This window comes from Haliotis cracherodii, unplaced genomic scaffold, assembly GCF_022045235.1.
Source record: "Haliotis cracherodii isolate W230 unplaced genomic scaffold, xgHalCrac1.p SCAF_4, whole genome shotgun sequence".
NCBI classification, from domain to species: domain Eukaryota; kingdom Metazoa; phylum Mollusca; class Gastropoda; order Lepetellida; family Haliotidae; genus Haliotis; species Haliotis cracherodii.
In genome coordinates, this window is record NW_027266297.1 from 24,427,874 (window position 1) to 24,441,603 (window position 13,730).

Consider the following 13,730-nt stretch of genomic DNA (forward strand, 5'->3'; position numbering starts at 1 on the left):
TTAAACACATTATTAAGTTTTTTTATCAATTTTAACTCTTTTCACTTGTCCGTAAAACAAGAAAATGAAGCAGTCCTTTTGAGGATTTTTTTAATGTCTTTATGTAAATTTTATTTTATTCTGTAAATGATTTGTACTTAATATCATTGTGTGTCTGACCTGTATCTTATGGGTCGTAACACAATGCTGTACATTTGCATGAGTGTTTCCCTTTTTTTAAGAAAGGTCTATTGAGATTTGTTAAGTCAGTTTTGAACAACATTTTGACATTTATTATATTTATAAACATTTAAAAGCTCTAGCATCAGCGAAAACTGAATTGACCTGTGGATTTCAACTTCTTTGTATTCTTTGATAAGCAAACAAAGGTGCAAGTTCCTGAACTGAAACAACCAGATTGTGAAATTTGAATTCTTAAAATAGTCTTGTCTTCATCAGCATATGAAATGAGGATGTGTTGAGACTGGGGGTTTCTTAAGTTACCCTTGTTGCAAATCTTGCTAATACTCAGAAGTAATTCTTCTTTTTATAGAATAGAGTTGATGTTTATCATATTTAAATCTACAATAATAAGTAAAGAATAAATTGGCATTATTAAATTTAATCATATATCATGCTACAGGTATGAACAATTTCGAAAGTTAGTGCTTGAATATGTGAAATGACAGAAGTAGTTTGTAAAATTAAATTATAATTCCATCCAATCCTTAGAAACTTTGAATATTTTTGTCATATATATTGTGTATCTTTTAACACTGTTGATCCAATGCATTTTTGTGAGGTGCTTGCATTATGTCAGTTGTATACAATTTGGCATGCAGCGACAGACTATCAATATAAAACATACAAAATATATACGTTGTTATAAAATAATGCATTAGATATGATCATTGTAGAATATTATTAACTCTGCTTTAAGGGCAATTGTATTTATAATGAATTCCCATCCGGTCGGCATAGATTAAAGGGAGGTAATTCTTGGTTGATATCCTGACTGGGATGAGGTGTGCATTTGAGAACATTTCAATTTTCTGCTGTGTGAATTTTCAAATCAAGTACTTATTTGAGTTTGTTTTCTATATATGATTTCAGTTATTTTGTTTTATTGCTCTATTTGTCTTCTAGTCATATTCTAAACCTCTGCTGAATGGTGGGAAAGCTTTATCATTTTGTCTTTTTTCTTTTTGTTTTTGTTAGTGATATCCTGATGATTATTATACTCAATGATTGACTGACTGCCCTGTACTGATGCAATGATCAAATGTATGTGTTCCTTATTGATTGTGCTTTTTGATACAAGATTTGTATGTGAAATGTTTGACCATTTCATATGATCTGTCATTACTTAAACAAATGGCAGGGTCAGGTATTGATTAACATCTAATCTCTGAAATGAAAATATTTTACGAAAAAAAGTGTTGTTAGATTATCTTTATATAATATAATAAAAAATAGCCCAGAGTCCCTTTTAATTTGAAATCAAATACAGTAATCAAGACTTGCCAATTAATATAGACATGAATGGGATGTATTGGACATAGTTCTTTCAGGGTCTGTATGATGGAGTATGTCAGGTATTGACCAGCAGTTAATGTTTTAACTGTTGTAAATGTATAAACATTCATTATGCCTTATCACTATGCAACCATGATAAATTAGCATCCAGGTTTGATCAGTTGGAACAAACTGATGACCAATGATCAAGGACAAGATCCGAACCATGTCCTGTTCCAGTTTACCCTCTACGTAGAATAACCAAATATTAGCAATATTATAACCAGGAATTATTGTGTTTATTTATACTATATGACATTATCTTGGTATGAGAATAATCATCTGTGACATACTTGATTTTAGTGACTGATACATTCTTTGTTGAAGCTACTTTGAATTGTAAACATTTGGTAAATAAGGATTTGTTTTCTCTTGTGTGTCTTCTGAGAGTTCTGCCAAGACTGTTTCATTGGTGATCTCTCCATGCGGTATAGGATATGTCTCCATCCAAGACCTGTTTGACCAATGGCAGTGAACAATCTGTGTCCTTCCAAGAAAAATAGTATTTAAAAGGAACTTTCATCCGCCCATTGATATTAAGACAATATATTTTTCTTGCACATTTTTTGAAAGCATTTCTGACACTGTTATCGTTCTTTCAGATGTCTGATTTTGATTTGTTCAAGACCAACCTTGAAACTGCTTCATGGGACTTGAACAACCAGGAGTAGGAAATGACAATCAAACTAGTGGTTGTATGTTGTAGCAGTGAGATTCTGAGAGTCCAGAGTGTTCCTGTTGACTGAAGGTGAGGTGAGGTGAGGTGAGGTGAGGTGAGGTGAGGTGAGGTGAGGTGAGGTGAGGTGAGGTGAAATGGGGTTTAATGTCGCGTCCAAGATTATTGCACTTATATAGCGACGTGCATGCACGTGTGTGTGTGTACTAGACCGAACTGATGCCGATTTATAGTGCTAGCCCACTGAGATATCATGCCGCAGTTTAACATGAATACACCACTCAGGCACAGTATACTGACTCCGAGCTGACCAGTCCTTGCTTTAACCCCTTAATGCCGAGTGCCAGACAGGGTAACAACAAGTACCATCTTTTAACGTGTTTTGGTATGATGCGGCCGGGGATCGAACCCCGGACCTTCCGCTCTCCGGGCAGACGCTCTACCACAAGATCACAGAGGCGGTCCTGTTGACTTTAACCTGTTAATCTGTTAAATAACAATCAGATTAGAAAAGTTCAATCTCAATGGCCTCTGAAGTTCCATTCAACAAACCTTATTGATAGAAGACTAGACACTAGAGCATTTCTGCTTTTTAGCTTTATGTTGTATTTATGTACAGTGAAAGTCTGATTGTTCGAACAAAGCTGTTTGTCCAGAAAACTGCCTTACAGATGATTATTGTTGGCATTGTCTGTATGTATTTATAGGGACATTACCTGTGCTTTGTTAATCTGTTAATCTGTAACTCTTTGTAAATAGGATGATTCTGTAGGGATGGTATAACCAGATTAACATGGAACAATTGACTTGCCTTTGCATGTGTTTGTGATGGGTGCCACTGGTTCGCGGACACCTGGTTTCATCACTATTTGATAGTGATTCACATACACATTCATATGATATAGTCGTACAGTTGACTCTGCTTTTAGCAGATATTTCATATGATATTATGGAAATGGTTATGCCGCTTTTTAATGCCGCATGCTATATGCAGCCAACCATTAGGGTTTGGGTGGAATCATAATGATATTTGAACCAAATTCCACCAATACATTTAAGTGAAATATTTATCGAAACCATACAGTCAGTCAGTGTATGGTTGGATCTGGCAGTACCATGTACTTGATGAAGTTTAACTTGAAATGTGAGTGTTCCCTAGTTGTGATGATACTATCGCCTCACAATGCGTTACTACCACTATAATGAAAGTGAAAACTGAACTTGTTTTGCACTGTGTTATCTAGGGTTAAATAGAACCATGAAGTCATAGTCGGTGCTTGTAGAGTACAGATAAATACTGTTAGTAAAAAGAACTTTTCATGTTCAATTTGCAGTAATGTACTAGGAGGCATTAACAGTGCAACTTCCATAAATTGTTGTTACTCCCAGTTGCAGCCGTTACTGTCCGTTAAGTCTAATGAAGTATTAACACTGTTAGTATCCAGAAAACAAATATGATATGAGTGACACCAATGATTACCTTTGCTTAGTCCTCTGTCATGTATATGGGGGCATGAGTAGCCCAGTAATCTAAGGTGTTGCAATTCGCTGTGCAGGGTTACGTCCCTTAGGCATGCCAGGAACCTATGATGATGGGTTCAAATCCCAGTTACCCCTGACAACGTTTCTTGGTTTGTCAGACCCATACCTGTGCTCATGGGTTTCAACAAAGTGGAAATCCAGTTTTTAATCAAAATATTTTGTTTGTTTTCATTAATTTGGAAAGAAAACATGTCCCCATTCCTCAAAACAAACTTAGCCCAAAGATGCTCATGACTCCCATACATGCTGTCTTATGGCAAATTGTCGGACTAAGATTGCCTTATGGAACGGGGCTACAAAATTGTTGGATCAGTATGATTGAAGTACAAATATTTACAAAAACAGATTGAGTGATTATTTCTACTAACAGGGCATTGCAGTTTTGTTGCCTCCCTGTACATTCACCGGGATTTTATGCGTAAAACAGTCAAATACTGTAATGCCTTAAGAGAATGATACCCTCCCTAAATATGAGCAATATCAATATGTGATTATTTTCCACCTCCAAACATGTGAGCACACCTAGCAGTTTTAGAATGTGACTTACTGGAATAGGTTTTGCATTTACCAGCAACCAAATACCTAGGTCTGTAATTACAAAGATAAAATGATGTATGAAAGCTCCTTGGTAAATATTTTTGGATGCATCTACTGTAACATTGTATGATGATTGTATATTGCACTGAGGACTGTATGATAACCTAGTGTTTAATATCTTAGAAACATAGCCATTTCCATCAATAAATTTCTGTAACCAAAGGTTCCAGTTCTTAAAAGCTGTGGTACAGGGTAAACTGTTCAAGATGTTTTCATGAAAGTTAAAGTCATCATTCTGTCATTTATTTCAAGTTCCCAATTTTAATGTTTTTATGACTTTACTGCAGCATTATTTGGCCTTATGTGACATTACCATTGTTACATCATTTTGATTCTTGTTATGTTATCTTTTCAAGGTCTCGTGTCCATTACTCTCAAAGTGTTTGATATGGGCATATGTTAATATAGACTACTCAAAACTAGTTAAAGAACAGCCACATTTTGGTGGTTGTGTGTTGCAATGACAGATTAGTTATATTCATATGAAAATATCAGGTGTTCTTTAACTTCTTTTGAGTAGGTTATTTCCTCTATTTCCATGCTATACTTGTATGTGTGCGTGAAACAAAGGGAAACCCATTATAACTGTCACTTGAAATATATCAGAATATGATTTGAATGTAATCAAAAAGGTGCTGCAGAGCAAATACAGACAAAGACCAGTCTGTAAGAGAAGTTCCGCCCTGCAGCATGTGACACAATTGTTAAGCTCTCAGTAGAGAATGACTGATATATCACCTTGTTATAGGGAATCTTGTAATAGAACGGAAACCTTTGAGGCCATGATCTATTGCATGTATTAATGAATGAGGATATATGTGTTCAGCATGATGGTTGTAAAGGAATCTAAATATATATCAAGTAGGAAGAAGTATGTTTCTCTTGCACAGTGAGTGAGTATGGTTCTAGCAATATTCCAGCAAAATGGGGTCAGGTGTCATCAGAAATAGACTTCACACATTGTACCCATGTGGTCTCTATCACAATAGCCACACAAGCTAATAATGTTAATCTGTTCTTGTATCTCAAAAGAATTTTTTATGGATTTGAATTTTATTTGAATTTATCTTGGTAATGTGTTTCATTGATTGTATTAGCCTCTTACCTATTTTGACACCTACCTGTTTATGAAAGAAATAAACACATATATGAAAGGACAGTTTTGCAATGTGGTTACTATGACAACTATTTTATAAATAGTTTTGCAATGTCTGGAAGACTGTGAAGTGCTTTAATATATTGTTTTCATGGTAGGAAGATTATTTTTATACAATAGGATTTATGTATCTTGAACTTGTATGCATGTCAATTTCATACTTACAACTTGTATCATTATGTACAAGTTTATAAGTAATAAACCTGTTTTCTACACTTCGATTGCTTGTTTCTGTATCACTGTCACTATCAGTGTCTCTTTCCCTCATCCATGATTTACCTCATACTGCATCCCCTTGCTGGAATCATGTGTTGACATTCCAGGTGAGAATATTTCCACACTATTCTAGGCCTGTTGTAAGAGGTGAAATTGATCGGATGGTCAGGTTCCGTGACATGTTGACCGCCTCCGTGGTCTAGTGGTAGGGCGTCCGCCCGGAGAACGGAAGGTCCGGGGATCGATCCCCTGCTGCGTCATACCAAAAGACGTTCAAAGATGGTACTTTTTACCCTGTCTGGCGCTCGGCATTAAGGGGCTAAAACAAGGACTGCTCGGCTCGGAGTCAGTATACTGTGTCTGAGTGGGGTATTCATGTTAAACTGCGGCATGGTATCTCAGTGAGCTAGCACTATAAATCAGCATCAGTCCGGACTAGTACAAGCAGCCACACACACACACACACACACGTACATGCACGTCGCTATATAAGTGCAATAATCTTTGACGCCACGTTAAACCCCATTTCACCTCACCTTACCTCCGTGACTTGGTTGATTTTGTGTCATCGTACCAAGATGGTGTGGGATGTTGATCATAATGTCAGTCACTGGTTTGTCTGGTCCATAATTAATTATTTACAGGCTGCAGTCAGGCTGAGTGCAGCATTAAAAACCAAAAACACAAAAGTGAATGAGTGACTGTTGATTTATTACAAGTATTTAATCTATATTACAGTGGCCTGTGATTAACTTAATCTGATCCTCACTAGTCAGCTGCTGTCACAAGTGGGGATAACTGGTGATATTCTGTCCCACATGGAGGCGAGGCATCTCAAATTTGCTGATTAATATTGGCAGGAGTTTTAAACATTTGGACACCTGAATACTGCTTCTGCTGGTTGATGTAGGGTATTATTGCAGTAACCAGAGGTTGAAATCTGGTCCTCTGGTTGCTAAATGCTTGGTATGTTTCAGACTTCATGGACTGGTTTTGTTGACTACCGTTTGCTCACTCACTCCCTCATCAGATGTGACATGTAGAGTGTTCATGTTTGCTTGTAAAAGCAGGACAACAGTTTTGCATCCCTTGAGTTATTTTGTGTCCATGAGCTGAAGCCACTTTCATCTATGTGCTCTGAGCTACAATCACTTTAAACTGTTGCCTAGGAACTAAACCACTTTGATCTGTGGCCTATGAACTGAAACCACTTTCATATATGTGCTCTGAGCTAGCTTAGTGCTTAAAGCGTTCGCTCGTACGCGGAAGACAGTGTTGATTCCCCACATTGTTACAATGTGATATTGCTGGAATTCTGCTAAAAGCAAGGCAACCGTACTCACTCACTAAGGCTGACGCACTGTTGTATAAATGCTGTTCACAGTAGCATTAACCTTATTAAACCAAACCCAATCATTTACATCAATGACCTCGCAGGTTCTCACAAGTTTACCTGATTACACAACTCATTATTGAATAAAATTGTTATCTTCGAAGGGGCTTGGCAGGTAGTATTCGGGTTTTATTGGCTATAGCATGTGAACGTGCATCTGCTTGTTTCCAACGTCTTGCCCTTTGACTGAGTGAGCTGGGTTGAACGCCGCTTTTAACAGTATTCCAGTTATATCGCGGTGTGTCAGCTTAATGTGGGAGGAAAGTCCGAATTGATGCAAGTCTCAGACGATTACCTCTTGAGTGAAACCCACGAGCACGGGTATGGTGCTGACAAATCTAGAAACATATTCGGGGCGAACCAGGATTCGAATCCACAATCATAGGTTTCTAGCGGGCCTAAGGGACCCAACTCTGTACAGCGAATCGCGGCGCCTTAGATGACTGGGCCACCCGCGCCCCCTGCCCTTTGAAAATGCGATAGTACATGATTATTCAATAATGGACATTGTAGTGTTATATTCAAATATATACAGTCATGAAAGTAAAGACACAGGAACAACGAGGTATTTGCACGTACACTTTTAACCTGTGTCATTTAAGTACATCATACTTACTTGTGTCCTACAGATGTGGAAGGGCCAATTATATTTTCTTAGAAACATTGACATCTCCTGTATTAGCACACGGTTATTGTATTCATCCGCCCTGATTTTTCAGCGATAGTAAGAGAATGTTTTACGCCGCAATCAGCACTACTCCAGGCCTGAACAAATAATCGTTCACGGACCAGGGTCGTTCCACACAGCGATTGTAACTACGCTCAGATGTTCTTATTCATACGTTGACATGGATGTACGATAATCGTATCGCAAAGATCGCTTTTATTTGTGAAACGGATCCCAGGAAATAGCTCGGTAGCTGTTCTGACCCGTGGTTCCCACACGGTGTCTTTAGGGATATACCCAGACACTGCTGACGCAACTACTGTTCACTGGCTAATATCGCTGTTACACAGAAATATACCGCATCATGCAGTGCTGCGTTGGTGTAAGTTATTCATCCGTTGGCGGGTCTATACTGCAGTGCAGGTCGCAATATCACAACGTGTGACCGTCCCGGGAAGGCCGTATAAACTGACGTTGTTGTTGGTTGAGATATAGCTATTTCAGGTATTCTTTTGTTACTTCTTTCAGCGCGTAACACACTCACCACGAATTAACCGGCAAAAGAATGACGGGTTACGGTTACATGTATAGACTACGTTTGCCGCCCTGCAACACGATTCAACACCTAGCTGTTGTCTGATTCACAGCGTTTCCCGTCTTTCAAGGCTTCTTATATTATATTCACATACTACCTTCTGCTCAGGATTCGGCTAACTGGAGCCACTGTGTTCACAAACAGAGGGTTGCAGTTACGTCACAAGTGGTGAAGCAATACTTCAAAAACTCGCCAGTCGGGACCCCGGTTATACAGAACCCCACCTTCAAGACGAAAGCTGCCTGCTTACAAAGTGTCCTTTATTCGTTAACACGGAAATTCGTAATCGGAACGGATAAGGGAATAAACCGAGTGGGTCTGAGTTTCACTTCCCAGCGTCATGGAAGCACCGGATAGAAGCGAAGACCCTATGGTCATGTCAAATATACCTTTGTCAAGCCGGAATAAGGCTGTAACGCCCTATACTTATCTATTTGGGCCTGAATATAAAGAAACCGCTGATGATACTGTGGATATAGGCATGAGTTACGTTGAGTTTCCGATAGAAAGAATGGCAGCAGAGCCAACCAAGGAGGAACAATTCGCGTCCGAATTTGGAAAGGTGGGCGCCGTGTTCGGATTTATTGGGATTTTATTCTATGTTTTCGATGTTGGATCTGACATTCAGATGGCTGTGATGTATTTCATAGGAGGGGAGCTACTGCACGGGTCTGTGACACTGGTTCTGATTGTTGTGCCATCCCTGGTGATATGTGTGCTGGGGCTCATCTGGTATGCTGTGGACTACGACAAAGAACAGAAGGCACTGGATAAAGCAAAACGGGATAAAGACCCAAGTATGCTTGGAAAAGTGAAAGAGTTGCTAACACCAGCTTATTTGTGGCCGATAAGGGTTATCGTGACACTTCTACAATTTGGAATGGTATTCAGGTATGTAAATATTATTGTTAGATGATTGGTTCTCAGATTATCTGTCAAATGGTATGAGACTTGAACCAATTTCCTTTGTCCGTCTGTTCATCCATCTCCAAAACTACTGATACTGTAAGTCTGCCTTGTTGATTCCCTTTTCGAGTCCTATGAAGTGTCAAATTGTCACTACACATCTCCAGCATTGTTTAATGTTTGTAATGCGTGTTCCTGGCCATACACGGGCTCCGGTTTGTTCAAGAAACTTAATTTGTATGTAACGAAATCTTAAGCCCCCAAGTTAGGAAAGTGTGAGTGACTATATGTTTTTTTCGACTAATTTAGCAATATTCCAGCAATATCTCCTGAGGGGTACGGGAAATATGTTTCACACATTGAGAATCAAACTCAGGACTACAGCGTGACAAGCGAACGGTTGAACAAATAGGCTGCTCTCCCACCCCAAGGAAAGTGTGACTGTTAAGGAACTTAGTTGTTTTCGGTGTGCGTAAATAACAGTCTTTAAAGATACATGTTGGTACAAAAAACATCAACGTGAAGCTGTGCCACAATGTGTACAGAGGTTTCAACAATGGCCATAATTATGTGCAGATGGTCATTCATTATAGATCATCATCGTCGTCGTCGTCATCATCATCATCATCATCATCATCATCATCATCATCATCATCATCTACACATCATTTCACATCGGTTACTGAAATATTCGTATTCTTTTTCAAAAACGGTTATGTTTCTTCTTCAAGAAACATGATCGACTGAGTGAGTTTGGTTCAACACCGTTCTGAACAGTTTCAGTTATATCCCTGCCAGCTTGATGTGAGAGGAAGGTGAAAACAATTCAGGTCTTGGCCATTTACCACTTCGATTCTAGTGACCGTAAACCTCACTGTAAACTTACATGCTTGAGTGAGTCAGTTTTCTTTAACGCCTCTTTGATCAGCATTTCAGTTGCAGCAAGACACGGGAGGAAAGTACTAAGTGATGCAGATCTTTGCCAACTACCACTTTTGCGAAACCCACGAGCACGGGTCCTGACACGTTGAAATATTCAGGATGAAACTGTGATTCGAACCCACCAAGTCATTGGTTTATGAACCGCGCATAGGCCGCAAATCTGCACTGCGAAACGCGGCGCCTTAGATCACCGGGCCACATTTCTAATAATGAAACAGATAGTTTTAAGTCCACTATTTTCATACCTAATGCGATGGAATTTTGTGTGTAGCAAGTGCTTGTTAGAGCCTTCACCCAACAGATATATTTTATTGTAATATCCGTGACCACAATGTACATAAGTTAGTTTAGTCATCACACACAATTCACTTCCACTGTTTCAGGATTTACGAGTATTTAAAGAGTGGTCGCAAGTTCATGAAGACAAAGGGCCCGAAGAAGAAGGTCTACTATTGGCGGGTGATGTGCCAAGATGTGAATGTGTGTCTCCTGCAGCTGTTTGAGAGTTTCCTGGAATCGGCTCCACAGCTCACCTGGCAGCTGTATGTGTGGATCACGCTGAAGCCGGAGGAGGATGTGGTGGGATGTAAGCATTGAATGTAATTCACTTACGTTTTTCTTTGTCATACATGTATTTTTACAAGAATCACTGACCAAAAACCTTCCTTTAACATAATAATCATTGAATGAAATTAACGTGAATCAATCACTTTCGGGATTCCTCCCACATGAAGGTGGCGCGCTGTGACATAAATCAACTACTATTCAAAGCGGCGTTACACATAATCCACTCACTCATTCAATATATGGGAGGGAAGTTTCAATGGCTATGATGTAATGATTGCGTCAAAATTTAAAGCTTTATTTTGCAAGTCACAAATATTGGGTATTCTGATGTGGTGAAAATTGACAGACATGATCGTAGGTTATATAGAAGACATTGTGGGGTGCTTAGATGGCATATTATATAAGGTATGTAGATTACGTGGGATGCTCAGTGGGTATAAGGTTCCCTGGTTGTGGGCTAGGTATATAGGCAGGACAGTGGATGACGCTCTCCTCTATTTCTTGCAGTATCAAGACGTGTTATAGGACTGCTCTCCTCCTGGATATCGCCGACAATGAGTCTGATGCTTTATCACCGAACAATCAGGTTTTCCAGAGCTCGAGATGGTTTCAAGCCAATGACGTTTAGATCCATGCCTTTCTATTTGATATGGCGGGCATGTGAGTTGGGGACGCGCGTTCTATGCATATCTCTGTTCGCGTCTTCCTTCCAAGCGAGTGTGTTAGTCCCTGTCGGGGTCCACTGGTTCTTAATTTCTGCTTGGCTCATGTGCCAGGAGGCCAAGTTCTACGAAAAGAATCCACGACTTGATAAAGTTTTTGACGTCATCTGTGGCTTCGCTATGATATTTTGTTTCTTGAACCCGAAAAAAGGTCATTCAAGGTTTAGGTGTTTACTATTTTACATTTTATTTTATGTTGAAAATGTTGCAATGTTGACAGTTTGGTTTTTGTATCCCACCAATGTTGCAGAATGGTTCCATGTTGGGGGCTTCATTGCTATTTTGGCGTTGGCTTTTTTGCATGTACTCTTTCTATTGCTATATTACATGTTTTTCCATCCATCTGATGAAGACATCAACTATTGCTTGTCGTGGAATGAGGTTACGCTCTACAAGCTAATTTGTTAATGAAGTTCAGTTCATCTGACCAAAGGTCAAGCATTTTTATGTTATGGCCTGATTATCCATTGTCGTCTTCTCAGCACAGTCGCCTTTTACGGCAAGCATGGGTTGCTGATGATCAATTCTACCCCGGATCTTCACGGGTCCAGAAACTAGTGGACCACTGAAGTTGACATTTGCTTGATCACGAAATGGAAACTATGCTTGTAAGAGGCGGCTAACGTGATCGTGTGGTCAGGCTAATGCATGTCATCCTATCCCAATTGCGTGGATCGATGCTCATGATGTCAATCACAGACTCGATTATTTACAGACCACCGCCATGTAGCTGGAACATTGCTGAGTACAGCATTAAACAACAAACACCACCATACCAGAAATGACGAGACCTATATTCGTACGAGAGGCTCCAATTCGAACAACAAATCATTCCTGGTCATTATGAAGATTTGTGTAATTCTAAACGTTGTGGTACATGGGAGTACACACTGTTGTTATGTTTTAAAATATGTTACCACTGGTAGTGTATTGTACCCGGTATTGAAGTATTGACTTCAACATGTTTTGCGTCTATGGAGGTACACACGTATACAACCGGTGTGCACACGGTGTTGGTGCTAATTGTGCAAGGCAGCTTTTATTTTTATTTAAGAAATAAACGAAGAGTGGGAATTGTTTATCGTACAATGTAACACTGCAGGGAGAATAAACAACGAGGGCCGCAGACCCAAGTGGTTTATTCTCCCTGCAGTGTTTTATTGTACGATAAACAACGACCACGAGTCGTATATTTCTTATGAGATATCGACATTATGTACAGCCTCTTTAAGGATGTTGATAAAATGTGCAAGCTTCAACAATAGTTACCCTAATTTTAATAATGATGACTCCCTGAATAGAATCCGCCGGCAATGTCGGATAAGTCCATTTTATGAACAGGTGGGTTAAGTTTGGTATTTCCCGCATATTCTCACAATCCTCACGTCGATTTTATTTCGAGCGCATATTCGAATCTCCACAAATGACGTAATGATAGAACAATGTTTCATCGTGAAAAAACCCGCGCTACGTTCTTCATTGCTCTTTGCCGTTTATCTTGAAACCATCTTTTATAACTCCATAAACGCCAAAAGTTATTATTATTATTATAAATACGTCAACATTAATAACTTCACAGACTGCTTAATCATTAACACTTAAACAACTGAAGACAACAAGATGGAATATGTGACGTCGTTGACGTCAATAATGCAACACAAAGCCCCGCCTATTCTATAAACAGCCATCAATCAGTATCAGGAAATAGTTGCCCCATAGTGGGCACGGCCTAGTTTTGGGGTTAAAATCAGCCAACCACGGAAACACTTATTGAGTAATTAAACGGGTTTTTTTCTGCCCTGAGTGTTTTTTGTTTTATTATTCATGTATAATTCTCTCAACCCCCTCCTTGCAGTCTGTATAATACGACGGGTGACTGGAAGGTTCTGAGCCTACTTTGAAGGATGCGTGTTACACTCTGAACAGTTTACATGCTTTAAGTATAGTACTTAAGTGTCCATGCTTACAGGCTGTATTGGAACCAAATACACAACCAGGCAACATATTTCTGCAGGCATCAATATGACTACCTATTTTCTGTTCATGGAAATAGACAAATTTAGCTACCACGCTGTTTTCAAGTATCTCCATTAGCCACCAATGCCTGCAACTGCAACGAATTTTGTTCATTCCCTTTCCACTGTTAAGAGTTAAAGAGGGAAAGAGAGAGCCTCGAAGATGATCTAAGATCAGGAAA

General features: G+C 39.2%; 1 protein-coding gene across 1 annotated transcript; it reads left to right on the plus strand.

The window, feature by feature from the left end:
- The first annotated feature begins 57 nt into the window (after positions 1 to 57).
- LOC139479720 (XK-related protein 6-like) lies at positions 58 to 13,312 on the plus strand. Its single transcript, XM_071262572.1, has 4 exons — positions 58 to 2,302; positions 8,330 to 9,287; positions 10,628 to 10,830; positions 11,319 to 13,312. The coding sequence occupies exons 2-4, from the start codon at positions 8,737 to 8,739 to the stop codon at positions 11,939 to 11,941; spliced, it is 1,377 nt and encodes a 458-aa protein (XP_071118673.1). The 5' UTR covers positions 58 to 2,302; positions 8,330 to 8,736; the 3' UTR covers positions 11,942 to 13,312.
- The last annotated feature ends 418 nt before the right edge of the window (positions 13,313 to 13,730 follow it).

Excerpts from the sequence above, each read along its gene's own strand:
- LOC139479720 (XM_071262572.1), top strand. The coding sequence starts at position 8,737 with ATGGAAGCACCGGATAGAAGCGAAGACCCTATGGTCATGTCAAATATA. Across the intron at positions 9,288-10,627 it reads CAATTTGGAATGGTATTCAG|GATTTACGAGTATTTAAAGA; the intron begins GTATGTAAATAT and ends CCACTGTTTCAG. Across the intron at positions 10,831-11,318 it reads GGAGGAGGATGTGGTGGGAT|TATCAAGACGTGTTATAGGA; the intron begins GTAAGCATTGAA and ends TATTTCTTGCAG.